The sequence below is a fragment of the Rhipicephalus microplus genome, chromosome 6, assembly GCF_043290135.1.
Source record: "Rhipicephalus microplus isolate Deutch F79 chromosome 6, USDA_Rmic, whole genome shotgun sequence".
NCBI classification, from domain to species: domain Eukaryota; kingdom Metazoa; phylum Arthropoda; class Arachnida; order Ixodida; family Ixodidae; genus Rhipicephalus; species Rhipicephalus microplus.
In genome coordinates this window covers 54,894,316-54,922,303 of record NC_134705.1, presented here as the reverse complement: position 1 = coordinate 54,922,303, position 27,988 = coordinate 54,894,316, and the positions used below count along the sequence as shown (strand labels likewise).

Genomic DNA, 27,988 nt, shown 5'->3' with positions numbered 1-27,988 from the left:
TTTCATAGCAGTTTATGAGCTTTGTTCAAACCTCTGAAACATTAAAAATATTATCACTGTCCGTCGTTGACCACGCCTTGCAGATCGCTACTTGGTTGGCCACATAAAGGAATTCCTCATTGGAGGTATTGACGGCCCAAGCATTTCAATGCAACTGCATATGGTGATGTTCGCAGCTCGACAAGATGATATTCAGCGACGAGTCCAACGCGAAATTGACGTCGCAATAGGACACGAAAGATTGCCGACGTGGGAAGATCGCAAGCTTATGCCTTTTACATTGGCCTGCGTATGGGAGCTTGAACGATGGAAGAGAACGGAGCCGTTTGGTCTACCAAGAGGGTGAGTGCATATTAGCATTAAGTAATCATTGTGGTCTGACTGGCTGTAAATAATTTATAACTTCCGCATGTGCGAAAGCGAGGAGAGCTTAGAGGAGATATACCTCGTACATTTGGTATGTTACGCGGTCATTTTGGGACATTACAATCTAATAATAAATAATGTACATTCGTCCCAAAAGTTGCCTCCAGCAAACCATGTTCACCAGTATTTAGGGCAGTATATACAATATACTGATAAAACTTGCTTACTGTGACGCGTCGTCAGAACAGCAATATATAGGTTCAAGAGTACCTCTCGTTTTAAATATAAATGCCTTCCGCATTAGCAACTCCAAAATGAGTGAAGAGCAAGAAAATTTCCGTGCACTCTCTAGAACCGAGGTAAAAAGTCTTCTATGAAATACGAAAACTTCAGTTCTCTGAGATGTCTTTGGTCTCTTACTATTGATGATTGACATGTGGTATTTAACGTCCCAGAACCACTATAACATTATGAGAGACGCCGTAGTGGAGGGCTCCGGAAATTTCGACTACCTGTGGTTCTTTAACGTGCGCCCAAATCTGAGCCTTCCTTCATTGATGCTAAACATCAATGAAGGAAAACGCAAGACTGAGAGCCAAGTGGCTATGTCTGACATATTCAACGACATTGAGAAGTGCCCGGTAAGCAAGGATGGTTTGCATTCACTCCATGTAATTCCACATCTTCTACACGCTGCGCTGCAATGTATTTCTTTTTTTTGCTATAACTGCATGGGTAAGTGATCTCCATGCACGATTTTATTTGGAAGCTCTCTCTTAGAAGCCCATTTCTGTAAATACACAAAAATGCATGCCTAATTTTGTTTGTAATTCACTGTGCCCAACTTGATCATGACGATGATCTGCACCGCCACCACCTGTGACTCAACAGTGAGAGTGACTTTTCTTAGGCCTGGAAGACACTCCGAACTCACGCTGTGTTTGCGCTTTAGGTACAGTTGCTAAATGCGGCGATGGCGTAGTGGTTAGAGCATCCGCCTCGCATGCAAGAGGTCCGTGGTTCAAATCCCGGTGCCGTGCAGTTCCAACCGGAATAAAAAGAAAAAAATCCGCGTGTTGATGGAACTGCATTAAGAGGCTTGGGGTGCGGCCTCACCGGTAACCACCGCCGGGAACGCACTTCCTCACCAGAGAAGGATTGGCCACCCTGGTGCAGCATCTGGCCACTACCTCCCACATGCATACGTCAAATAACTCACGGCCCTCAGTCCCCAGCAGCTGCGAAGCAACTGACCACGGTGGCGGTAAGATCTGCAACGCAGCAGAGGGTGCTAAAAATCTCTGGATCCGGACAGGCCGCCATTGCAACCTGAACTTGGCAACATTTAATGCTAGAACCTTATCTAGTGAGGGAAGTCTAGCTGTACTATTCGGGGAGCTAGAGGGTGTTAAATGGGATATAATAGGGCTCAGTGAGGTTAGCAGGACAGATGAGACCTATACTGTGCTACAGAATGGGCACGTCCTTTGCTATCGGGGTTTGGCAGACAGACGAGAACTGAGAGTGGGGTTACTAATTCGCAGAAACATAGCTGGCAACATAGAGGAATACTATAGCATTAATGAAAGGGTGGTAGGTATTGTAAATAAACTGAATAAAAGATACAAGATGAAGGAAGTACAGGCTTACGCGCCTACATCCAGCTATGATGACGCTTCAGTTGAAAGCTTCTATGAAGACGTGGAATCGGCAATTAGTAAGGTAAAAACACAGTATATAATAGTGATGGGCGACTTTAATGCAAATGTAGGGAAGAAGCAGGCTGGAGACCAGGCAGTAGGAGATTATGGCATCGGCACTAGAAACGCCAGAACAGAGCGGCTAGTAGAATTCGCAGAACGCAATAATTTGCGGATTTTGAATACCTTCTACCGAAAACGAGAAAACCGCAAGTGGACATGGAAGAGCCCTAATGGCGAAAATAAGAACGAAATAGACTTTATAATGACTGCACACGCAGGAATCGTGCAGGATGTGGAAGTGGTTGGCAAGGTACGATGCAGTGACCATAGAATGGTACGGTCTCGAATTCGCCTAGACTTGAAGAAGGAACGACAGAAACTGATACGCAAGAAGCCAATCAATCTGCTAGTACTGAGAGGGAAAGTACAGGAATTCAGAGTGTCGCTGCAGAACAGGTACTCGGCTCTTAGTGAGGAAACCAACCTTAGCGTAGATACAATGAATGATAATCTGACGAGTATCATTATGGAGTGTGCTGTGGAAGTGGGAGGCAGGGTAGTTAGACAGGACACTGGCAAGCTTTCCCAGGAAACGAAGAACCTAATTAAGAAGCGTCAAATCATGAAAGTGTGAAGATCAACAGACAAAATAGAACTGGCAGAATTTCGAAATTGATTAATGGACGTAAAGTATGGGATGTAAGAAGGTATAACATGGAGAGAATTGAACACGCTCTGAAAAACGGAGTAAGCGTCAAAGCAGTGAAGAGCAAACTTGGGATAGGCAAAAGTCAGATGTATGCACTAAGGGACAAAGAAGGCCAAATAACTACCAATATGGATAGGATAGTTAAAATAGCGGAGGAGTTTTACAGAGATCTGTACAGTAGCCGAGACAACCACGACCTTAAAAAAGTTGAAAGTTGAAAGTTGAAAGTTGAAATTTATTTCACCACAACGATACACCGTGATTTACACAAACAAGAAACAATTGTGGCATGGAAAGTAGGAAAAAAGCTGCGCTATAGCAGCTTGACTAGCCCCACCTCCCATTTGTACAAGGCAACAGAAACGATGGCACACCAAGCTCCATACGGTGCTCACGTATGATTGAAAGAAAAAAGAAAAGAAAATAACATTCTAGTGGTTGTTTATGAAGTACAGAATAGATGCACACTTGGGTGTTTACAAACAAACAATTTTTGGGAAAAAAGGCAACCAATATAAGACGCTATAACAGAAAGGGGTACACTTAAAATTTCATGCATTTACAAGTACTGGGTGTCATTTTTCTGGGTTTATAGTTCCTTATACAAACAGGAAATACTATAAGAACTAGCAGTAAACCCAGATGACACCCCAACAGTAATGATAGAAGAAGTCAGAAAAGCTTTGGATAGCATGCAAAGAGGCAAAGCTGCTGGTGAGGATCAGGTAACATCAGATCTGCTGAAAGATGGAGGACAGATTGTGTTAGAAAAATTAGCCACCCTGTTTACGAGGTGTCTTCTGACGGGAAAGGTACCAGAGTCTTGGAAGAACGCTGACATCATCTTATTACATAAGAAAGGAGATGACAAGGACTTGAAGAATTACAGGCCGATTAGCTTGCTCTCTGTAGTGTACAAGCTATTTACAAAGGTAATTGCTAACAGAGTAAAGAAAACATTAGAATTTCATCAACCAAAGGAACAAGCAGGATTTCGAACAGACTACTCAACAATTGACCACATTGATACTATCAATCAGGTAATAGAGAAATGCTCAGAGTATAACCAACCACTATACCTAGCCTTCATAGATTACGGGAAGGCGTTTGATTCAGTAGAAATATCAGCCGTCATGCAGACACTGCTGAATCAGGGCGTAGATGAAGTATATATAAACATTCTGGAAGAAATTTACAGGGGATAAACTGCTACCATAGTGCTTCATAAAGAAAGCAACAGAATACCAATCAAGAAGGGTGTAAGCGAGGGGGACACAATCTCCCCAATGCTATTTACCGCGTGCTTACAGGAGGTTTTCAGAAGCCTAGAATGGGAACAGTTAGGGATAACAGTTAATGGAGAATACCTTAGTAACTTGCGCTTCGCCGATGACATTGCATTGCTCAGGGACGAATTGCAACTCATGATTACGGAGTTAGACAAGGAGAGCGGAAATGTAAGTCTTAAAATTAATCTGTAGAAAACGAAAGTAATGTACAACAACCTCGGAAAGGAGCAGCGCTTCGAGATAGGTAATAGTGCACTTGAAGTTGTAAAAGACTATGTCTACCTAGGGCAGGTAATAACCGCAGAGCCTAGCCACGAGATTGAAGTAACTAGAAGAATAAGAATGGGGAAGAGCACATTCGGCAAGCACTCTCAAATTATGACAGGTAGATTGCCACTATCCCTCAAGAGGAAGGTATATAACAGCTGTATCTTGCTGGTACTTAGCTACGGAGCAGAAACCTGGTGACTTACAAAGAGGGTTCAGCTTAAATTGAGGACGACGCAGCGAGCAATGGAAAGAAAAATGGTAGGTGTAACCTTAAAAGACAAGAAGAGAGCAGAGTGGATTAGGGGACAAACGGGGGTTAAGGATATCATAGTTGAAATAAAGAAGAGGAATAGGACATGGGCCGGGCATGTAGCGCGTAGACAGGATAACCGCTGGTCATTAAGGGTAACTAACTGGATTCCCAGAGAAGGGAAGCGGGTTAGGGGGAGACAGATGGTTAGGTGGGCAGATGAGATTAAGAAGTTTGCGGGTATAAACTGGCAGCAACAAGCACAGGACCGAGTTAACTGGCGGAACATAGGAGAGGCCTTTGTCCTGCAGTGGACGTAGTCAGGCTGATGATGATGATGAAATCTGAGCCCACGGGCCTACAACATTTCCGTCTTCATTGGCATCGCAGCCGCCGCAGTCGGGATTCAATCCCGTGACCGGCGGGTCAGCAGCCGAGTACCTTAGTCACTAGAAAACCACAGCGGGGCTTTTGGTCTCTCACTACTGTTGTGGAACATCTACATGTAATGTTACGGAGCGCGATCTTTGAGTTCTGAGATGATTTATTAAAACGTTCATTGAAAATGTATGGTGTCATAAAGATATCCAAACAACGTGACTCAACTAAACAGCGTTCTTCACACTTAGTTATATACTGGGCCTTGCAGTTTTCTGCGTCCTGTTATTTTGCTGTTAATTTGATTTCCACCTTCTGTTATTTGTTTATTGAATATTTGTGCATTTTGCACCAGAGTGCGCTGGCAAAAATAAATGAGTAAATGTAGAAGGCTTCATTTTGGTTGAAAAGCACTCCGAGTGGCTCCGCGGGAGCCGGCCAGTCCGGCTGAAATGGCAGTGGTGCGGTTCGCGGGGTGAAGAACAGTGGTAGATTAGCAGTGGTCACCTCGAGCTCTGTTAGCACTTTTCGGTACCTGCATATGTATATGCGAGAGGTGCTGGCGGTGCTTCATGGGCCTTATAAATAGCTCGAGCAACCTGGTCTCAAATGAGGTAGCTGATCGACGTGCCAACTCTGTGGATTATCCCGTACGCAATATATCAAAGATAACGAGTGAGCGACCTCCGTGTTGGTGAAGTCCGAAACTATGGTATACTTCCATCTGGTTAGTAACCGATGTAGTACTATAGAAAATGCGTCTTCCCAACTTCTTTCACTGTAAGTTCCTTCTCTTCTGACATCCACGCGTTCACCTGGTTGCAACGTTAAAAAGGCCCTGCAGTACTTTTTCAAGTAACCATGAATAGATTCACCACAAGAACTTATTGCTTCACGAATTAAACGTTGCAAAATTTCAAAGATTCGTCTAGTACGAGTGGAGCCACAAAGATTTGTCGCACGCTGCAAACGCATTCTCATGTTTCTCGTCCCGCCGAAAGTGCCAGAAGCTTATCAGAAAAAAATGGCAATTGGCAAATGGAAAAAATGGCAAAATGGCAAAAATTCACGCGCGCCTTATGACCTTGAGCATGCTATCTTTTTTATTACATTAAATGCGAAGCATTTCTTTGCGAACTTTGGCGATCAAGCATATCTATCTATCTATCTATCTATCTATCTATCAATCTATCTATCTATCTATCTATCTATCTATCTAGCCGCCTGCGAAATTCAGTCCTACTTGCCGTCTCTATAATGCTATCGATACCAAAATTAGTATTGCAAAACATGACTGTTTACGAGAATGATCGACTAGCCATAACAGGAAAATCATAACATGTATGCCATGAATTTCACCATTTGCATTTCATGGTCTTGCTCCTCTGGCATCGGTATAGTATGACAGCACTGCATGGCGAACATGGGTGACAGACCCTAACGTGAAAATCATCATATGAATGTCATAATTTTCATGTTATCACTAGTCATCACTACACGCCACGCTCAAGGTGCGCTCGCGGTCATTTCGCTTGCTTCACACATACATAACTTGGTATTACGTGACATCAATGAATGACGAAGGTACATTACAGGTGCAAATATGATAATCATGAGATGCGTGTCATGTAAGAACATCACTACATGCCACGCTCGTGATGCACTCGCGGCAGTGTCGTTAGCTTCACAAATACCCATTTGGTGTTACGTGACACCAATGGATGGCGAAGGTATAGACGAGAGCACACTTATCTCGCACCCAGGCCCCTTCAGTGGTATGCTCTCGCTCTCAGAGACGCCACAATTTGTTCGCAACTGCCAAGGTGCGCCTCGCTAGCATGAAATGCTGTCGCTCTGGAAGTTTAATACGCAAAAAAGCACCTGTTCATGCTGCACCCGCTTATAAAATGTAATCCGAGTATCACTGCGCTGTCATCTGATGCGGCAACAAGCAGAGCGCAAGAGGAAGAGATTGCTGAGCACTGCCTGTGAAGTTCACAGAGCATCGCGGGAATCGTGCCGGTGTGGTGTTTTGCAATTGCACAGATTTCCGTCTACAACTAAAAACGCCGAGCTTCACCGCCTAAGAATATAACCGCAATCAGCAGGAGAAACTACGAGCCCAGTGAAGTGTGCAAGTAAGTATACTTATTGCGTTTATTCAAGCGCGACTGCAGCTGCTTCACTTGACAGCAGCGATTCACGTGCAGTATGCCTGTAGTATGAGGCACAAAACTCTTGCCGTACTCTTTCGCAGGCCGCATTTCAATAATAGGGTATACGTATTGCGACTCACGCTTAGATGCATGCACCGTGCATGTTTAGTCCAACTGCAATGGCCTACTATCGCGACGCGTGAACGGCTCGGAAAGCATGACTTTAGACTCGGCCGAACTGCGACATGCCTTGACTGTCACTAGGCGACTCTACACGTGCTTTTGGCCGGCATCGCCATAGCACATTAAAAATGTTGTTCTGGCTGGCACCTTTAGACCACGTGTGTGTTCCGAGTGCCCGGAAGGACTGGGAATTGATACACATGCGGTGCATGAGCGTAAGTTGGAACCAGATCCTAAAGCTACGTTGACACCGGCTTACAGCACAAGTTCTGCTTGCCAGAGTCTAAGAAGGCTGCAGTTCAACTGTGTCGAAAGCAACGCTTTCCGCTGTTCACGTTTCTTTAAATCGCAATAGTACGTACTGGGGCGATCAACAATGTGCAGACCACGGGATCGCGCGGCAGAAATCATCGACGTGCGAGCTAGCCATGAGACACCTGCTGCAAGGGCAGATGCGCCACCCGTCTTATCACCTGGCTTTTCATGTCGCTTTTTTAGACGCGGTTATGGCGCTCTTACCCAAAACGACAACTGGGTCGCGCTTTCATTGCTCCGTCGAATCTAAGCCATTTTTTTACGTAGTGGCTGCGACGGAGCTGGTTAGAGCGCCGGCTCACGCTGCTATTGACACCGGCTGATTAAGATAAGTAAGCTTAGCGAGCAATGCACAACCTGACAAATCCAAAAGCGCAAAATTAAATTTTCTCAGGCCAGCTTGCCTTTTTCGGGCTTATCCAAGTTGCACCTAAATGAGCTTGGTTAAGTCAAAGTTAATGAGCCAAACTTGTTCAAATGTAGTCCAGCACAGTGTAACCTTAAATAAGTCAGGCGTGTTTCACGTCAAGCGAAGTTAAACGTAGGTGAGCCCAGTTGAGTCGAAGTGAGTTTAGCCAATTCTAATTAGGCAAATTTGATCATGCTCATCCTTAACATAGCCGTGCAAAATTAGTCTAGACAAGGGAAACCATTTCGCGGCCAATCAATCTTGGTCGACATCCCTATGAGCCCATAGTAGTGAAAGCCAGTAAGATACTAATTACTCGTTACCAACTTCACACTAATTATTGTAATTTAAATTTATTCTTTACTAAAAGGAATGAATACTAATTATGACTGTTTATTATCATTCTGAAGTCCAGCTAAATTCCCCTTTACATATCAGAATTTTACGTGGCATAAGCAGGCTAAATATGTGTAATAATTCGTATTAGGCAAACAGCGAAGTATTGATGAAACTAATTAAGCTTGGTTAGCCATAGCATCATCAAACCAATTGAATTATGATTAGCTTTATTTGAGCAACATCTTATTAAAACACAAATAATCAACGTAATTTTAGTCGAATTCTCATGAGCTCAGAGAATCCGAACTCAACAAGATGCTGATTACTCCTGAGCGAGTAGAGTCTCCTTTACCTAAACATCAATTTAATTAGCCTTAACATTACTTATAAATATTACTGAATAATGTGCATGACATCAAAGCCCACCCGAAGTACTCGAGTTTGATATCGCAGAATCATGCAAATTATGCCTAGTTACGCCTAGTTGAGCTAAGGTCAGACTTGCTACGAAACCATTAGCTTCAGTGTGATTTTGCCTTGCTCCTTCAGTGCAAGCTGCCCACTTTTTTTTCGTTTATTGAGTGGCACAGTGCTGTCTGTGGCACTTAGCTGCTTTTCGGAAGTTTCAGTTACAGACAGTCTAACCTCAATTGCCAGATATATGCTGTTTAAAAAAAGATACAGTACTTTCGAAACAATACAAAAACTATTGAATGTTAGAATACTTAGCTGCTAATAAAATATTTCTTCAATGCAGCCGCCGTCTAGTCCTAAAAGATTAAAACATAATTACAAATATAGAAGTATTATCTGAATAATAAAAAAGCGGTTCTAAAACAAACCTCAGCATCACCTGTAAAATACCTGGCTCTTACGTTTATACAAGTTTGACAGTAGGGATTTTCTTTGCGATTCAAACGTGCTATAGAGCGAGAACAGTCGCCATAAAAACAATCGGAGCTGTGAGAAAAGCTACCATAAATGGCGGGAGCAGGGATTCCGTGATATAGCTAAAACGATCAGGTTAGTTTTAGTTTTATATTGTTTATCTCTTCCAGATTGGTCCCTGAAAACTCAATAAACGTCTGCTGCTCAGTTTCAGAAAAAAAAACAGGGGGCCCCATTGAGCCGTTTTTTTATTTTCACGCTTGGCAAGATAATAAATTATTTCTGCTCCTCACGAAGCGGCAACTGACTATCCCAGGATCCTTCGGTCTATAACAGCTTGTACTTTCGGCGAGCCGTCAGCATGTGGATGACGACGACTACGAACCTGCGCCTGAGCAGTTTCGTGCGCCATAGCTGAGCGCGAGAATTGAATATCTCGGCAAAAGTGACCACGTGACTGGTCGCCCAAGTCCGAAAGACGACGAAATTATTGTGTGAGGTTGTAAACACCAGGCGTCTTGCCACACGTTTTCTCAGTAACGTGTGAGGTTTCCGTTGACGGGGATGACGGCTTGGACGCGTCGCGGCATCGACTCATTCAGCCTCACGACCACGTCAGGGGTAAGGCGCAAGCGTTTTCTTTCCTCGCTTACTGCCTATTAAAGCGCCTCGGAAGTAACGCTTGAAAGCCGTCGCACATACACAGTTCAACCTGTGTATGTGCACACACAGTCTCACACAGATGTCCACACAGTTTCCCACACAGATGTCCCACACAAGATGTCCCACACAGTTTCAACCTTGCAATACACACTCTGCCTTGGCCCCCCGTCGGTGCTGACCTGAAGGTCAGCACCTACGGGGGACCAAGGCAGAGTGTGTATGGCAAGGTTCTCGAGTACCGTGGCCACCATGCGAGCTGTGTGGATTGGACTTCGGTCGTGCTGCAGCTGCTAGCCGCGATCCTCAAATGGTCCCTCCAAGGCGTAAGGCACCAGTACTTCCTACAGCAATCTGGAATAAGCGGATGCCGAAAAAGATCCATTGATTCGGACGAGTGGACCGAGTTCCTCCTTGCTGATGGCTCCTCATGCACTAACGGCGCTGCAGCCGCTGGACAAAATGTTGTGACAATATTTTGAAAGGTGTTTGGGGGTATTTAATCTGAAAAATTGGTGTTTGGCGAAGTACGGGACGCATAAATTACTCGTAATAATATATCTGTCATATTGCGTGCCATAACAACAGTAGGATCATATAGGGCATGTATGCCGTCGTGGAAGGCTACGGAACGTTTGACTGTCAGATCCTCTTTACACATGCGCTGACATCACACAACACACCGGCAATTAGAATTTCAACTACATGAAAATGCGATCGCCACTGCCGAGATTGTACCCGCGACTTTCGGGTGAGCTCTCGAGCGTCCTGTATAGAGTTCAGGAACTACGGAATAGTAGCGACAGGTAACCTAGCGATGATTCAAGGCCTGCGTGATAATATATATGTTAGAATACTCTGTTCTATGGGAGAAAAGATAATAAATCTTGCCTCAGAAGGAGACAAGCAATAACATCGTTAATATAGGTAGTGTTGTTCACGCGAGGGTTTGATACAGTGTGAAGAGCTGACAAATGGTATTACTGAAGTAATGGTCCCTTTGTTAACTGCCACAAATCAAACCCCACAGGTGAATTTCACCTGCAATTGATAGGGCGCCATACATGACGCTGCTGGTCTTATCGCGAAGAGAAGATAGATTCGTCGGTGAAAATTGCTACACCCCATTCACCCACCATATAGCCCACCACAGAACGCACAAACTCAAGCCTTAGCTGCCCCTGTCGCTCCATCAACTGAGGTTTCAGATCAGCCACGCAGCCGCACAGCCCGACCTTACGCAGTGTCCGCCGAATTGTGCTGAAGGAGACGTCCAGTTGAAGCTCATGGCAGATTTATTTGGCATCAATGAGCGTGTCTAGCCCCACACGGGCTACGCTAAGCGAATCAGTTTGAGTGTCCGTTGATCTTCGACGTCCACTGCGCTCTCTGTCAGCAAGACTTCCTCCATGATCATGGTAGTTCCTGATGGTTCTACTAAAAGTGGTCCTCAGCCTATTCACCAAGTGGCAGATTGCGCGTAGGGACCATCCTTGCAACGACAGCTCCACATTACGTTGCCGCTGCTCCAGCGGCACGTATGGCGGCTTTGCAAATACAAAATCAAGCACTTCCGCTTGAAGCTGCTTTCACAGTCTGCTGCCTAGGAGCCGTTTACATCATCCATCAATGGGACCGTCGGCTCTCATCGCTTGCAGGTATAACGGAGGCAGAGCGTCGGACTGAGCGTGCTAAGGATGGCCAGACAGAATTGCTGCAGCACATGTGGCCGAATGCTTCAACCTATGTCACTTTTTGTCGCTCGGCAAAGCCATCGTTCAGGGGCTCAGTTGTCAAGCGTGATTATCAGAAATATAAAAAGCAACCTTACGCACAAGTGACCGACAGACACGTTTTTTTGTCGATGCAAGCCGGCGCCAAAACCGAAGGCGCATCCTCAAACCCTTATGGGCATTTCTCGACGTTGCATTAAGTACCACAATTCTCATTATTAAAATTTAGATAATTTGTTCCACAATTCAAAAAAAAAGAGAACTAGCATTTACAGCCTGCATGTGCTGGAGACATTGAAGGCAATAATTACACTGCATTAAACACCTTTACTATCAAAAGCATCCTATACAGCAACAGTTGTCTATATTAGGCGGATTGAGCCGTGGTTTGCATCAATCTGCGACATCAAGCTAGTGTAATTCGGGTGGGCTTCGATGCCACGCACATCATTCAGTTTATATATATATATATATATATATATATTATATATATATATATATATATATATATATAAAATAAGGGAGAGAATTGTACACCTAAGGGCTCGTTTTTCCGTGTTTTAACACAATATAGTGAGATATAACAGACAATAATGCCAAGGAATGTACAGGGGAAGTTATTAGAACCAATGGAGTGTAAATAAGAAGAAAGAAAAGTGGATGAAAAAATAACCAGCCGTGAGCAGGAATCGAACCTACGACCTTCAAGTAACGCGTTCGATGCTCTAACCACTGAGCTACCACAGCGGCCTTCTCTTTATCCACTTTTTTGGGTTTATGTGTGAATTTAGAAGTAGGATTGACAGTCAGCGCCATCTATAAGCCAAACAACGAGTGTGAAAACACTTTTATGCGCATGTTTGGCGTCACGTAGCACGTGAACTCATTATGAGCGGGCAGCTGAATAATTGTCCCTCTTTATACAACCTAAACACACCAAGTCTGCCAGTACGAGACCCTCTTTCAATGAAATAAGGGAAAGAAGTGTATACCTAAGGGCTCGTTTTTCCGTGTTTTAACACAAAATAATGAGATATAACAGACAGTAATGCCAAGGAATGTACAGGGGAAGTTAATAGAACCAATGGAATGTAAATAAGAAAAAAGAAAAGTGGATGAAAAAATAACCTGCTCACGGCTGGTTATTTTTTCGTCCACTTTTCTTTTTCAGTTTGGCTTTGTCGGGTTGTGCATTGCCCGCTAAGCTTACTCATCTTAAATAGCTGGTGTCAATAACACCGAGAGTCGGCGCTTGAACCGACTCTGTCGCAGCCACTACGTAAAAGATTGGCTTAGATTCGATGGAGCAATGAAAGCGAGACACAGTTGTTGTTTTGGGTAAGAGCGCCGTACCCGCATCCAACAGAGCTGCATGAAAAGCCAGGTGATAAGACGGGTGGCGCATCTGCCCTTGCAGCAGGTGTCTCGTCGTCTCTCGTCGCTAGCTCGCGCGTCGATGCATTCTTTCACGTGATTCCGTGGTATGCGCACTGTTGATTGCACGTGTACCTGAAGAAGCTGCTTCCGTAGACGGCAATGTACGTGCTACAGACATTCCGGACTGTCGAGGAAGGTTTTCTCGACGTTTCACACGAAATCAACAGAAATTCGACCGCAGGAGTAGCACGAAATGTGCTTACAGACAGATCGAGTGGTGAAGTTTCGCGTTTGATTTGCAGAGCGTCTGTTTGCCTGGCAGTTGAGAGTTGCTTCGCCGCGCTTGCAACAGATGGCGCCACATGCTTTTCAATACAGCAGCAAGTACTGAGTTTGCTTTGTTCTGGTTTATATGACTGGTGCAAACGTGATAATAACGGCCTTAGTGTCTTGTAATAACAAGACAACATACCCCGCCTATGACGCGCTCGTGCCCATTCGCCAGCTTCAAATATACCAAATTTGGTATTACGTGACTTGAATGAACGACAAAGATAAATAGCACGTCCAAGCATGGTAATCACGACAAGCGTGTCACGTTAACGATGACTACATATTTACCTCATAGCGAGCTCACAACCGTTACGCTAGCGGCGCATATACTGAATTTCGTGTCATGTGACGTGAATAGATGAAGGTAAATGACACTTTCAAACATTATAAAAATGACATTCATGTGATGTAAAACATGACTACATGCTAAGATCATAGCGTGCCCGCGGCCGTTTCGTTAGCTCAGTGTATCACGTCTTATCAAACTAAATTTGCTATCACGTGATGAAACTAAACGACGAAGGTAAATGACACATCCAAACATGATAATCATGGCTTGAAAGCCATGTACGGCATAGCTTACGCCCACCTCGTAACATCATGTTAATTTAAAATGACATATCAGCCTTCCTCATTCGTGCTTCCCATATCATCGATACCCTCAGTACGCGGAATCACCAATTTTTTTTTTCTATTTGAGTGCGTGGCTTTTCTAGTACGATCGCGCGCACACATGGACAAGTCACCGCCTCCCGCGGCTATTTTTGCAAAGATCGAGCGCATCATGTTAAAATCTGCCAATGGCGGATAGATGGCCTTCTACGAGTGATTATTGAGCGTCGTCCGTCATTTGTCGAATGCAGGGCGAGGAATTTTTTTTGCTGACTGATAATTTCTGTGTGAATTTCATGCCGCGTGCTGCACTATACATTTACCTCGCATGTTTTCGGGAGCCGCTACTACCAATGGGCAGTATTTCTGACCGTGCTCACCAAGTGGTAGTGTTGGTGAAACTTTATTACCCAAAAAGGGGTCCTGAAGGGCACTTGGCTAGACGCCAGGTGAAGAGGGCTTCTCCCACGTCGGGACAAAGAGCCCGAAGCTCTCCGCGCCTCGCGGGCCTCTTAGACAGCCCGAAGTTGGTCTGCTAGTGAAGCACTTCATAGCACTTTGGCCCACTGTTGCTAGCTATTGGCGTAAGGGTCACTCGATGCCCAACCACACAGAATATGGTTCAGATCTACACGTTCACAACACTGTTCACACACATGTTGTCCGTCGTAGTCTGGGTCGATATGCTTCATGCGCCAGGGGCTGAGGTATGAGTAAGTCTGGAACAAGCATAACATGACCGACTGGCTGCACGTAAATTTTTCATCAGGGAGGGGGAACTTGAGCAGGGCCCCTTTAAACGATCTCTTCAATATAGATAGGAGGCACATTAGGCTGACCGGTTTCGCGCCCCGTTCCCCTCTTCGCTCAAACGCTCAACGTTACCGCAGTGTAACGCGCGTTTTCAGTTTTCACCAAGCGTCGTTCGGTCAATGCAATTGCGATGCCACCAGTGCATGAAAGTTCATGTAGAGGAAAATAAAAATTGTTCCTACCTTGAAAAAATATAGAGACTATTTTTGAAAAATTGTGAAATCACTTACTAATTGACGCATTAGCACTTTTTTGTCAGCTTCGTTTGGAACTGGACTAAAATCGAAGCCTTCTAAGGCAGCCTAAACGCGTGTCAAACGCCCTGCCCTCAGGTAGCGTGTTCACCACGTATACTATAGCCTTGTGGCCAATAAAACTAAAGAGCTTTTCTGAATGGGTGGAGAGTGGTTGCTGTTAAAACTAGTGGTGTCTTCTATTGGCAGATTCGGAGCACTTCCGGTAATACCTCTTCTGCTTCATGTGTAGCTAGTCCATTCCATTGGCAGATTGAGAGTGCTTCTGTATGTTCCTTTGGCAAATCTGGAGCAGCTCCGTCGTGATATTCCCTCCTTGGAGCAACTATTTCTACTCCGCAAAAATTGGCAGCTTCGACCAAAAGTCGCAAGTACCTCGTCCTGTGAAACGGTGTCAACTTTTGACGCGCCAACAGACGCCAGTCGCGTCAGTTGCGCTTCGCGTGAGAGCTCACGCTTTGCTAACGTATAGCCTCGCTGTGCCCAGCGTGCCCACTCATGTAAGAAGAGCGACGCGCACATCGAGTTCGCTTCTCACCCTTCTGTTTGCTTCAGAGCAAGTACGTATGTTCCATTGGTAGATTCCTTCCTGTTGCCCTCCGCCGGAGTGGAGTGCTCTGGCGCAGAGTTCGTCATGCACTAGAATCTGCCATAAATTGTTTCTATTGTTACATGAAATACCTTACTATCGAAGATTTGCCAGATCACATTGACAGAGGTACCAAAGAAGCATCTCGAGACGCTTCTTAATGGTCCGAAGTGCCAGCTCTAGATCGTTTCGTGGAACTTCACCCCACGTGCACGGATCGTCAAAGGGGTCGGCTGCGACGACTTCTAGGAGGAGGTACACATCTTGTTTCCCGCAGGGCCGTCGACATTTGGGTTTTTGCCGAACAAACACTGCGTTTCCCGAGCAAGTGGGACTCGTGGTCATTTCTCCTCGAGCCACGTGATCTTTCTTTGGCTACGACGGTCCGCTCACACGCTCGGTGCCTGAATGTCCAGCGCATGCGCAATCGCATAACCACCGACTAGCTGAGTGGAGTGAGAGGCAAAGCACGGTCAGCTAAATGTGCCTAGCCAATTCTCGCCAAGCTCTAGCGAGTGAATACGGTCGTGTTTGGCACCAATAGTTAGATGCGGAGCATGTCTAAATAGCGAGATGCCCCACGCCCACATTCACCTCCTTCCCTCTCTCCAGCAGCTGCGCCTTACTAATTCCAATCTCTCCTACCCCCTTCTTGCTCTCGCTTCCTCCTTTGTGCGTGCGCATCCTCTCCCCTCATTCTCCTCTCCTACGCTTTCACTTTTCTACCTCGCAACGCCGAAAGAGGGAGCGTTTGATAACCCAACACCTCATCTCAGGCTAATCTATGCTTGCTCTGTTAAATGCGAAGCATTTCTTAGCGAGCTTCAGCGACTTTAAGCGTATCTATCTATCTATCTATCTATCTATCTATCTATCTATCTATCTATCTATCTATCTACCTATCTATCTATCTATCTATCTATCTATCTATCTATTTATCTATCTATCTATCTATCTATGCTCCTACGACTTTTAGCTCGCCTGGCCGTTTCCTTATCAATACCAAACATGGTATGGCATAACATGACAGTGTGACAAACATAATTCACTAGTCATAACATGACTATCATGACATATATGCCATGAGTGTCATGCTTTACATTTCATTGTCATGCTGCTCTCGCTGTGGTTTCGTTCATACGTCATGTTGCAAAATTGGCATGGAATGACATGACTGCCTGGCAAACACAAGTGACATACCCTAACATAGAAATCATGACATGCATGTCTTGTAAGTCATGAGTCATGAATACGCACCACGCTCATGGTACTATTGCAGTCGTTTGGCTAGCTTCACACACACCAAATTTGGTATAACTGGACGTGAGTGGATTACGAAAGCATGTGGCTGGTGAAAACATGATAATCATAAGACGCGTGTCATGTAGAAGACGACTACATGCCACACTCATGATGCACTGGCGGTCGTTTCGCTAGCTTCACATACACCAAATTTGATATTATGGGACGAGAATGAATGACGAAGGTATGTGACTGGTGCAAGCATGATAATCATGAGACGCGTGCCATGTAACAACATGACTACCTGCCACACTCATGATGTGCTCGCAGCCATTTTGATAGATTCGCATGTACTCAATTTGGTATTACGTGACACGAAGGAATGTCGTATGTAAATGACATGTTAAAACATGATAATCATCACATGCATGTCATGTAGTGACATGACTACATCCGACACTCTTGATGCACTTGCGGCCATTTCGCTAGCTTCACAAATAGCAAATTTCGTATTAATTGACGTGAATAGTTGTTGAAAGTAAACGACACGTCCAAACGTGTTAATCATTACATGAAAGTCATGTGCACTATCATTTACCTCCACCTCGTATTTTTGTGTCGATTTTAAAGAGACATATCAACCTGCCTCAATTGTGCATCGCATATCAGCGTTTCCCACTATACGTGGGATCTGCCATTTTTTTTCTCCTCAAGGCATGCCTCCCCGGGGCGTCTTCCGAGGCCGATGCAGGCAGCGCCTTCTAGCGAGTTTCTTCATTGAACAAACAAACAAAATCTGGTAGTGCCTCAGAACCACTCCTTGGTCACCCCTTATATATAGGCACTGAATATTCACTTCAGTTATGGCGGCTGGGAGATTTCTGCTGTGCGTGTCCCCTTCGGGGAGATGGTGTAATGTTTCGTACTGCTGGAATAGGGACTGGAGGCAAAGGAGAGGCAGGGATGCTCGCCCGTATTGAACGACTGGTAGGCTACCCGACACTGAAGAGAGGAATGAAGGAGATTGAAAGATTCTTAGTCCATAATTATTCTCTAATGACCATACCAAGTCTATTGCCTTCAAGAAACTTAAGACTGTTTTTGTCGTACTTCTGACTGACCAAAACGCATGTGGAAGTAGAAGAACGTGAGGTGGGTCATCATAGTATTCAACTTTGCAGGGACGCCAGGGGTAATCGACAGTATGCGAAGCACGAATGAAAAAGGTTGATACCTCAATTTAAAATCAGCACAACGTTACACAGTGGAAGTATTTGATGCCATACATAACTTCGGTGTCAAGAATATCGTGTTTTAGTGTGTCCTTTACCTTCTTCATTTATTCACGTCCCATGATAACACATTTAGTATATGTGGAGCTAGCGAAGCGACCACGAGCATGCTATGAGCGTGGTATATTTTCATGTTTTTGCATGACACGCGTGTCAACATTATCATGTTTGCACCAGTCATATACTTTTGTCATCCATTGACGTCACGTAACACCAAATTTGGTATATTTGGAGCTACCCAAATGGCCGCGAGCGCATCACGAAGCGTCCAATATACTCCGATATAGCCTTGACGCGCGCGCACGCGAGGCACAGTGACGCTATGGCAGGAAAACGCGAGCGCTCCATAGTCTGACGCCAGGCGTGACCGGCGTGACCAGCGTCCGTCGGCACGGCCTGATGGCAACCGATGCAAAATGCGAGATCCTGCATTTCGCACCGATGTGTTACCCTGACGACGCTGCGTCGCCCTCTTTTCATCACGGAGGGCCGCCTGACGCGCTGAAACGCGCATGCATCAAAGCAACGCAGCGCGGCGCACGTGCGAGTATATGGCAAGACCGGCGCTGGCGTGGCAATGCCGGCGTAACCCGATGAAATGAACCGCACACCGCGTCACGTCGAAATGTATTGGCGCCTTGACTCTGGAATGTAATCTTGTTCTCACATGACACGCATCTCATGATTATCTTGGTTGCACCAGCATCACCCCCGGAAAGTCTTTTCAGGCCTGCGCCCAGCAATCTGACGTCAGTTCCGCCCGGCCGACTCTCGGGGAAGCCGCAGCGGCAGCGAGCGCAGCGCGGGCGGCGCGGGTCAGTTCGGCGGCGTGGTGTTGACGGTGTTTCACGTTTGTTGCTTTCCGTAGTTGTTTTGCGGCAATTTCGTTTCCGTGCGTGATGCTGGAGTGATGCGACAATGCCGAATAAGTGTTGTGTACCCGGATGCACTGGCAACTACAAAACAGGAAAGAAGATACAAGTGTTTTCCTTCCCTAAAGACGCCGACGCTCTCAAACAATGGCTACACGCCATTCCTAGGAAGGACTTCGTGCCGACTTCGTGCACTAAGGTGAGAATTTGAGATGCTCCTGTTCTTAGCTTGTCGTTGCTTGTTCGGGTAGAAATCACCTATGATGGGAAATACTTGAGCGTGTGGCCCCCGGGCCTCGCGAAGCGCTGACGCAAGCAGTTGATGAGAATCGCCCAGAAAGGCACGTTCGCAGCAAGGACGGTCAGCTGCGCTTCGTTCACTAACAGTGCCGTGGTGTCGTCCATTCTTGCAAGCTCTCGGTGGAAGCGCTTCGTGGAGTGCGGTGACATCACGCTCCCGTTTTTCCTTCAATGTTGCTTAGACCGCTTAGCGCAGCGATTTTATTTAGATGCTGGCGAAACGTAGGTAGACTTTGTTTTAGCTACACGGACTGTAAACACGGTCATGCAAACGGGAGCGCATTTTTTTCTTTTGAGAAGTGGCGTCTCAGACGTTCTTGAAACGTTTGTGCAGGTGTGCGCGGATCATTTCGACGCTTCATGCATCGAGAAGACAACAGCGTACACGGATCCAAGGACAAGGAGAGTTATTGAAGTTGCACTCCCAGTACCACGGTTGCGTCCTGGATCTGTCCCAACGGTATTTCCCGGCTGTCCGTCCTACCTATCAGTACGAGACCAGAGCACGAGAGAAACCCCTGACGCCAAGAGGAGCCGACAAGAAGCCTCCCAACTCGCCCATGCTGTAGAAGGGTCGCTGGTGTCATATGAAGCGGAGCAAGAACGAGACCGGTTTTCGTCCCTCGAAGAACTAAGGGCTCGCCTGCAAGGGGTGTCAGTGTCTCCGAAGCGGACTGTGATTCATAAAGAAGAGTGCTCCATGTTTTTGAACATTATCGACTATCGTGAACCTTGTTTGAATGCGTCATTGACCGTGTTTGCAAACCTTGAAGTCTTTGCCTGCTGCTATCAAGGTTCACTAATCAAGAACCTTGGTAGCGCTGTTGTACCAGACTCAGTTCAAAAAGTAAGTTCCTTGTTGGAAATTTTGAGCAACCTGTCGATGCTGTCTGAGGAGCGTTGCACTTATCGCCACCTGGCTCAAGCAATACATTCCCTTCTGGACAAATTGGAAGCCAGCAATGATGAAGGCAAGAGAGAGACGGTGAATTTATGAAGGAGCAGCTACTACTCCTTTCTGCAGAGCGCATTCAGTATAGCGCACAGGTGATGGTCTTTGCATGCATCTTGCGTACAATATCACCACATGCCTACAAGTTCCTGAGAAGCACAGGTACACTAACTTTGCCCCACCCAAGCACTATTTGAAATGTGTGCTCGTCTATTCAAATGTGCCCATAAGTTGATTCTTCTGACGACACTTTCCTTCAGTATGTGTCTCAGAGATTCAAACATCTGCAGCCACAAGAACACACTGTGACGCTGATGCTTCACTAGATTCATATCAAACCTTGTTTAGATTACAAAGGTGGGAACATAAGTGGTGCAGCAGTTAACTCCAACGAAGCGGTCACATCGGTGCACGTGTTTATGATACAATGTTTGCTGAGCGCATTCAAGGAGGTGGTGCACATTCTTCCGGTAAAAACCTTACATGGTGAAGATCTTCATTGCATGCTGAAGAAGGTGATCTTGGGCTTAGAAGAAATTGGATACAGGGTCATAGCCGTTGTCTGTGACAATAACTCGCTGAACAGGAAGGCAATGAAGATGTTTCTGCCAGTACCAAAGCTAAGCCCTGTTTACTCGCATCCGGCAGACACAGATCGGCCGTTATTTTACGTGGTGGATGCTGTACATCTATTTAAATGCATAAGAAATAACTGGCTCAACCAGAAAAATCCTGGAACTTGCTTTTTCTACCCACGCTTCGAGCTTTCGAACAATGAAGTTCATCCCGACCGAATGCAAGATGACTGCTTCATTTAAGCATTTGAGAGATTTGCATAAAGAGGAGTCACCCCTGCTTCGGAAGTCTGAGTATGGCTTGACGTCAAAAGCTCTAAATCCAAGCAGCTTTGAACGACAGGACGTCAAACTCGTACTGCAGGTTTTTATTCCGCACGTAGCCGAAGCCCTGGCCGCTCGCAAGGGTCGTACTGATTTTCAACATGCTACAGCAACCGCCGAGTTCATCAAAATAATTCTTCGTTGGTGGAGCATGTCAATGTAAAGACACCTAGTAGGGGCTTCCATCACCGTAATGTTTACGAAGAGCCCATGTCAAACCACACAGATGACCCAAAGGCAAGCTTTCTAAGCGCTTTTATCACATGGCTCGATGTGTGGGAATTTTATGGGCACGACACCGGAGTACTTACCCAGGAGACATTGAGTGCCTTGAGGCTCTCTGCTCAACCCCTTTTGGCATTGGTGAAGTACTGCGTTAGTGAGCTTCACTTTAAGTACATTCTGCTAGGCAAAGTCCAGACGGATCCCCTCGAGAGTCGCTTTGGACAGTACAGGCAGATGGCTGGTGGGCAGTATCACATATCTGTTCGCCAGCTTTGCGAAACCGAGGGAAGGATTTGCCTTCAAAATGCCCTTCCAAGGATGAGCAACGATGATCTCAGAGGCATCGAAGAGACGGACAGTGTCAGGGATGCAGGCACTTCTTTTAGTGTTCATGTTAGCGATGCTGACCTTGATGAGCTCAGAGCACAAATGCCGGTGATTGGTTATGTTGGTGGGTATTGTGCACACGCTGCAATGAAAGTTCTCAAGTGTGAAAGCTGGCAGAGGCAGTTGGTCCTTACCGAAAATACGGCCGAAAATAGGAGAGGACACCCATTCTTTATTCGCACAACTGGATCGGGGTGGCCTCAAATTTCCTTCTGCTCTTGTAATCGCAGTAGTTATGTACACGGAGGTTGTAGTTAGAAAGCTCATGACGGAAAGTACCTCTACCCAGTTTCTCCATGAGCCGAACCAAAAGAATGTCGTTCGGCAACTTACACTGGACTCTCTGCCAAGGCTTGAGGACATGGATACGTGTGAAAACGCGCACACCTACGAGCTCCTCATCACATTGGTTGCAAACTGTGCAGCAAATATAATGCTCAACAACTTGTGCAAGCAAAGGAACGATCTTTTACGCATTGAAAAAGATCAGAAGGCAAAAAATAGAAAGGCCCGAGTTTTTCTTGGAAAGTAATTTTCCAAGCCTCGCGTCTTTCTCTTCACATTTATTATTGCGAAACTGCACTGAGTGTATTTGATTGCATAGTCATGAGTTGATTTCCTTGGTATACTTCTGCCTTATGTAAAATGAGCCTTGTTTCTAGTTTTGTATCTGTTTACAAGTTGTTAGCTTTTAAAAGTGCTGTACTCTTTTTTTTAACTCGAACTGCCTCGGTGCCTACTGTAGCAGTTGTACATTCCGTTTTGGTACCTGAGCTGTGCACACTTTCCTTGTGCACTCTGTGTACAGACATGTTGTGCACTGTGATTTGTTTTTTCTTAGATTTTTGTTTGATTTTTTTCCCTAGAACATGCACCTACCTGTGGCAGTGCAATTACTTTTCTTTCTGTCATTTATCATGCTGTGGACCACAATTTTGTCACCAGTGTTCTTATGTATTGTATTTTTTGGCAAGTGTTTGAACCTGATACCTTGTGTTGCTACTGCTACTATGATAAACGAATGGTATGTTTTCCTCTAACCTACAATTTAAATGAAAGTGTACATTTTCTGTTCCAAAGTTCGGGGATGATTTTGCTGTTACAATCTGTTTTGTTTTCTGAGTTTTATGTGGCAAGATATTGTGTTTTGTACTTTTGGCATATTTTCAGCATTAAAGGCAACATCTTGTGTTGCCTGTCGTCGGCCTGGACCGAGAACAATGCGCACTGTGATATTTGTACAGACGGCGTCTGGCTGTGATAAATAAATATGCATTATTCCATTCACGATATTCATTATTTCTTGATACCTTGATAAGTTCCCCCGCCGCGGTGGCTCAGTGGCTAAGGCGTTGCGCTGCTGAGCACTAGGGCGCAGTTTCGATACCCGGCTGCGGCGGCCGCATTTCTGATGGAGGCGAAAAGCGAAAACGCCCGTGTGTACGAGATTTGGGCACTCAATAAAGATTCCCAGGTAGTCAAACTTAATCCTGAGTCCTCCCCTACGGCACGCTTCATCACCTGCGTTGCGTCGGCGCATTAAACCATACAATCAATCGATACTTTGATAAATCGTGCGGACATGGTGTCAACGAACCTCGCCTGAGTCAGTAGGCGTGAAGGGCGCGCGCGGCAAGCGCTCGCGGCTGGCGCAGCCACCCAGCGAAGGGCAGCCGGCGCGATGTGACGTCGTCGACGTCACGTCACGTGACGCGCAGGCCTGAAAAGCTTCCGGGGGTGACGGCACCAGTCACATACCTTCGCCATCTATTGACGTCACGCAATACCGAATTCGGCATATGCAATGCTAGAGAAACTACCGTGAGGGCATCACGAGTGTGGCACGTAGTCATGTTGTTACCTGACAGGCATGTCGTGATTATCATGTTGGCATGTGTCATTTACCTATGTCGTCCGTTCGCGTCGCGTCATATCGAGTCTGGTACGTGTGAAGCTATCAAAACGGACATGGGCGCATCATAAGCATAGCATGTAGTCATGTTGTTAAATGACACGCATCTTATGTTTATCATTTTTGCACCAGTATCATACCTTTGTAATCCCTTCACGGCCCGTCATACCAAACTTGGTATTAGGGCAGCTAGCGAAACGGCCGCCAGCGCATCATGAGCTTGGCATGTAGTGATGTTGTTGGATGACACGCATGTCATGATTTTCATGTTAGGGTGTGGCGCTTGTGTTCACCGTGCAATCACGTCATACCATACTAGTTTTGCCACATGCTATGTGAACGAAACAACCGCAAGAGAAGCATGACCATGAAATGTAAATCATGACATTCATGACATCTATGTAATGATTTTCATGTGATGAATAGTAAAATATGTTCTTCACACAGTCATGTTATGCCACACCAACTTTCGTACCAATATCAAAATGGCCAAGAGAGATAAAAGTCGTAGGCGGCTAGATAGATAGATAGATAGATAGATAGATAGATAGATAGATAGATAGATAGATAGATAGATAGATAGATAGATAGATAGATAGATAGATAGATAGATAGATAGATAGATAGATAGATAGATAGATAGATATGTGCAAACTCGCCGAAGTTCGCTAAGAAATGCTTCGCATTTAATAACAATTCACGTCAGAGAGAACGCTCAGTGTATGACAACATCGAAAACGACAATATTATCATCAACAGAGCCCTACTTACAGAGTAATTGGGATAAATTCAGAAAAACGCAAGCGTTACAGTAGGACATGTTTAAAATTATCCCGATGACATCAGACGGACTGCCTATAATAATCGCTCGTGGGCAACTGCATTTCCGATGGAGGCGGAAATGTTGTAGGCCCGTGTGCTCAGATTTGGGTGCACGTTAAAGAACCCCAGGTGGTTGAAATTTCCGGTGCCATCCACTACGGCGTCTCTCACAATCATATGGTGGTTTTGCGATGTTAAACCCCACATATCAATCAATAAATCGATCCTAATCACTAGTAATTAATCTGACTACACTAAACAAAGAGCCTTCCGCACATCAAGATACGCAATAAAATGTTTTTTGTTCGTTTCTGTTTGATTTATAGGAAAAAGAACCATCAGACGTTACTATGGGGATTGGCGCTAGTGGTTGAAAACTTCAATTTTCGAGTAGTTACACGGGACAGGTAGTGTCACTAGAACGACACATTTGAAATAAACAATGTTTGCAATCTCGAAACCTATTACGGGAAATCGATCAATGGCCGTCATTGCTGCTGTGGCCCCCACTGCTTTCGGTTTGCTGCTACTAGCGCAGTAAAGCCGGGCAACGTTGTGCATGGCAAAAGAAACGTGAGTCGGTTCCGTTGGTCCGCTTCTTGAGGTGGTGAATTCGAAGTGCGCTACCCTAATGCGGACCACTAAAACGTCATTTTGTTTCAAAACAGGCCCTTCCTTGGCAGGAAAGTGACACTACGAGGCTTCTGGACCACTACTTCCAAGGACAACGTCGACTTTATACATTCATTTAGTGTCACTTTAACCACTAAAGCACACAGAAAGCACTATGGCGACAATTTATAGCGTACAGAGGTACAACGTTGACGCTGCGCTAATATTTAACACATAGGAAGGTCAGCTTTGATCTTTATGAACCTCAGTTTTTAAGTGTCTGACACCTAAAGTGTAAGGCGGCTCAACACGGAGCCATTAGCTTAATTGTGTCTGCTCGTATGAGTGGACAAAAGCTTCAGCATTTTTGTTCTCAGTGCTAGAGTAACGGGCAAGATCTCGCCGGCGAAGAGAACGAGATGGTTGCACATGGGTCTTTACTGCGAGGAGTTCCAAGAATGTCGCGTGAGCCCTAGGTTGAAAATGGGGGTAAAGTGAGCTCCTAAAATCCAAGGTTACCGAAACCAACCGGCTTACTCCAATCGCTGAAAGGGTTATTGACAGGAAAGCATGACGGAGAGAGAGAGAGAGTGAGATTATTTGAAGGCGGGGAGGTCGCCCAGAGCTTGTTACCTTCAGCCTGCAAATCTGCACATATGATAGGGAAAGGCAGACAAGAGAGATAAAGATGCTGCAGGCAAAACACTGTTGATGTTATGCAATAACCAGACAGCACAGTGGTCATCTTGAACTTTAGTGTCGAACGCAGTGCGTTTGAGAAAAGTTGTGAATGCTCTCGTAGCGTTAGTCGATGTTGTTGATCGAACTTTGTGTGTCATAGACTAATTTCGTGTACCTTCACACCGATGTTTACCAACCTTGAGGCCAGCACCTACCTTATAAGTACTGATGTGCACCCTTCCCTTTCAGGACTGTAGCAGGACTGTAGTGCAAGAGATGTGTCGTAGTCTGTACCACTTGGTGTCACACAGAGTTCGGGGATGAGAGAAAACAAGCAGCGGTCAGTAGTATTTAGCAACCACTGCAAGCACGAGCTCATACCGACGGCGTGTTCTCTGAAGTGGAAGCCAATACAACTTTTTTTAACATGACATGAAAAACTCTCAATTTCAAGAACTCACGCTGTGTTAGCCATTGAGTGTTTATGAGACGCGCTTTAGCGCTTATTGTCGCAATTTGATGGTGCTTTTGTTTGCTTGGTTTTGTCTTAATTAGGCGAATATGTAATAAATACCGAGGCCAATACTACTGTAGCCTGTGATGTGCACAATGATGACATGCGTGATATTGTATATCAAATATCTCATCAGTTCGCAACTTAAACCCATTAAATTTAGCCAGAAAGTATAAACATGATACAGAAGGACTACTTCGTAAATTATCTGAAATGACACCGCTTACGATGCCCTGTGCTTCCCACAGTAATGATATCTGGCAAATGACATTTTTACGAATCATGCTCACAAATCAAATGCTTCGTCAGACGCTTCCATAACTATTGAATTAACATTTTAAATTTGGTACCTATTTAAGAAGAACGGCAAAATATGCAATAAAAGAACTTTTTGTCACCAAGGAATAATGGATTTGCTTCATGTAAAGGGCACAACTTAAGTTCGACACATTTCCAAATTTTACTGTTTTTTTCTTTTTTCTTTGTTCACACAAAAGCTTTGTACACGAAAGCTCATTTTACTGTCATATTTTGGGAATGATTTTTTTTAAGTCTGTGTATAAATAGCGTATAACATTGCATTTGGAAACTATTGTATTTTTCTGTTCATTAGTATACGTATTATAGTCCATATAGACACTGTAGAGGTATTGTACGCTCTCATTGTATGCCCTGTAAAACGTGGACCGGATCCTTCTCACTTGGATAGTTCTTCTTTTTATCGAGCCCTCTTGTTCGACAACACACAAACTCGTGGAATAAATAAAGTTTGATTTGATTATATTTCATTAGGGGCATCCAAACAGTGTACGAAGGCGTGTTGAAAGGCTTATAATGTAACTGCACTCTACATTCTAATCACGCTTCGCCCTTTCAATTTTTCTGCTTTGATTACAGGACTCATGAGGATGTTGTGGTGGATAACATATTCATTCCTAAAGGCACAGTAGTGTTATTTAATCTTTGGGCTGTCAGTCGTGATGAATCCCTCTGGCGAAACCCACATCACTTTGACCCAACTCGGTACCTGCGTGACGATGGGTCTTTGATTCGAGAGAAGCCAGCTCATCACGTCGGTTTCTCCTATGGTGAGTACTGCCTTACTGACGTTTACCACTAAGTGACGGCCTCACTAAAGCCTTTACTTATTTTGTGTGCGTGTAAATGACGACAAAAAGTCACAGCTTTGCCGCAAAGGCGAAGCAATGATCGCGATCGCAACAAACTGCAAGGTCGCGCGCTAAATGGCAAGCAGATCAAATCGTGCCTCACGTTTCTCACGAAGGAATGACGCATGAAATGTACTCACAGGTGCGCACGAACGCGAATAAGCGTCTAAGTTGCTACTTCGTTTTGTCTGAAAAGCGCATCTTTTCGCAAATGGAGACTGTGCAGCGATTTGAGTGATCTTTGTGCGTTCGGTAGCTACAACAGAATCGTTCCGGTGAAAGCTTAAGCACAGCTAAGACATAAGATGCTCCCAACCGCGAGATAAGGGCGCACTATTGCGCGCGCTGAAGTCTTCTTTTAGATTTTTTTTCTTACTTGCGTTTTCATAAATAGATATACATATACGGTGTGTCACACCAACGACGGCGGTAAAATTCAGCCGAGTTTGTCCTCTTAATTGTAGTCGAATAAAAATATTTTTG

General features: G+C 45.1%; 1 protein-coding gene across 1 annotated transcript in view; it reads left to right on the top strand.

Annotated features, from left to right (window-relative positions):
• The window catches only part of LOC142764773 (cytochrome P450 2C20-like), a 115,918-nt gene that overhangs the window by 84,428 nt on the left and 3,502 nt on the right, over positions 1 to 27,988 (top strand). Inside the window, exons 7-8 of the mRNA XM_075865296.1 lie at positions 84 to 342; positions 27,234 to 27,424. Of these exons, the coding sequence (XP_075721411.1) occupies positions 84 to 342; positions 27,234 to 27,424 (450 nt within the window). The remainder of the gene's footprint in view (positions 1 to 83; positions 343 to 27,233; positions 27,425 to 27,988) is intronic.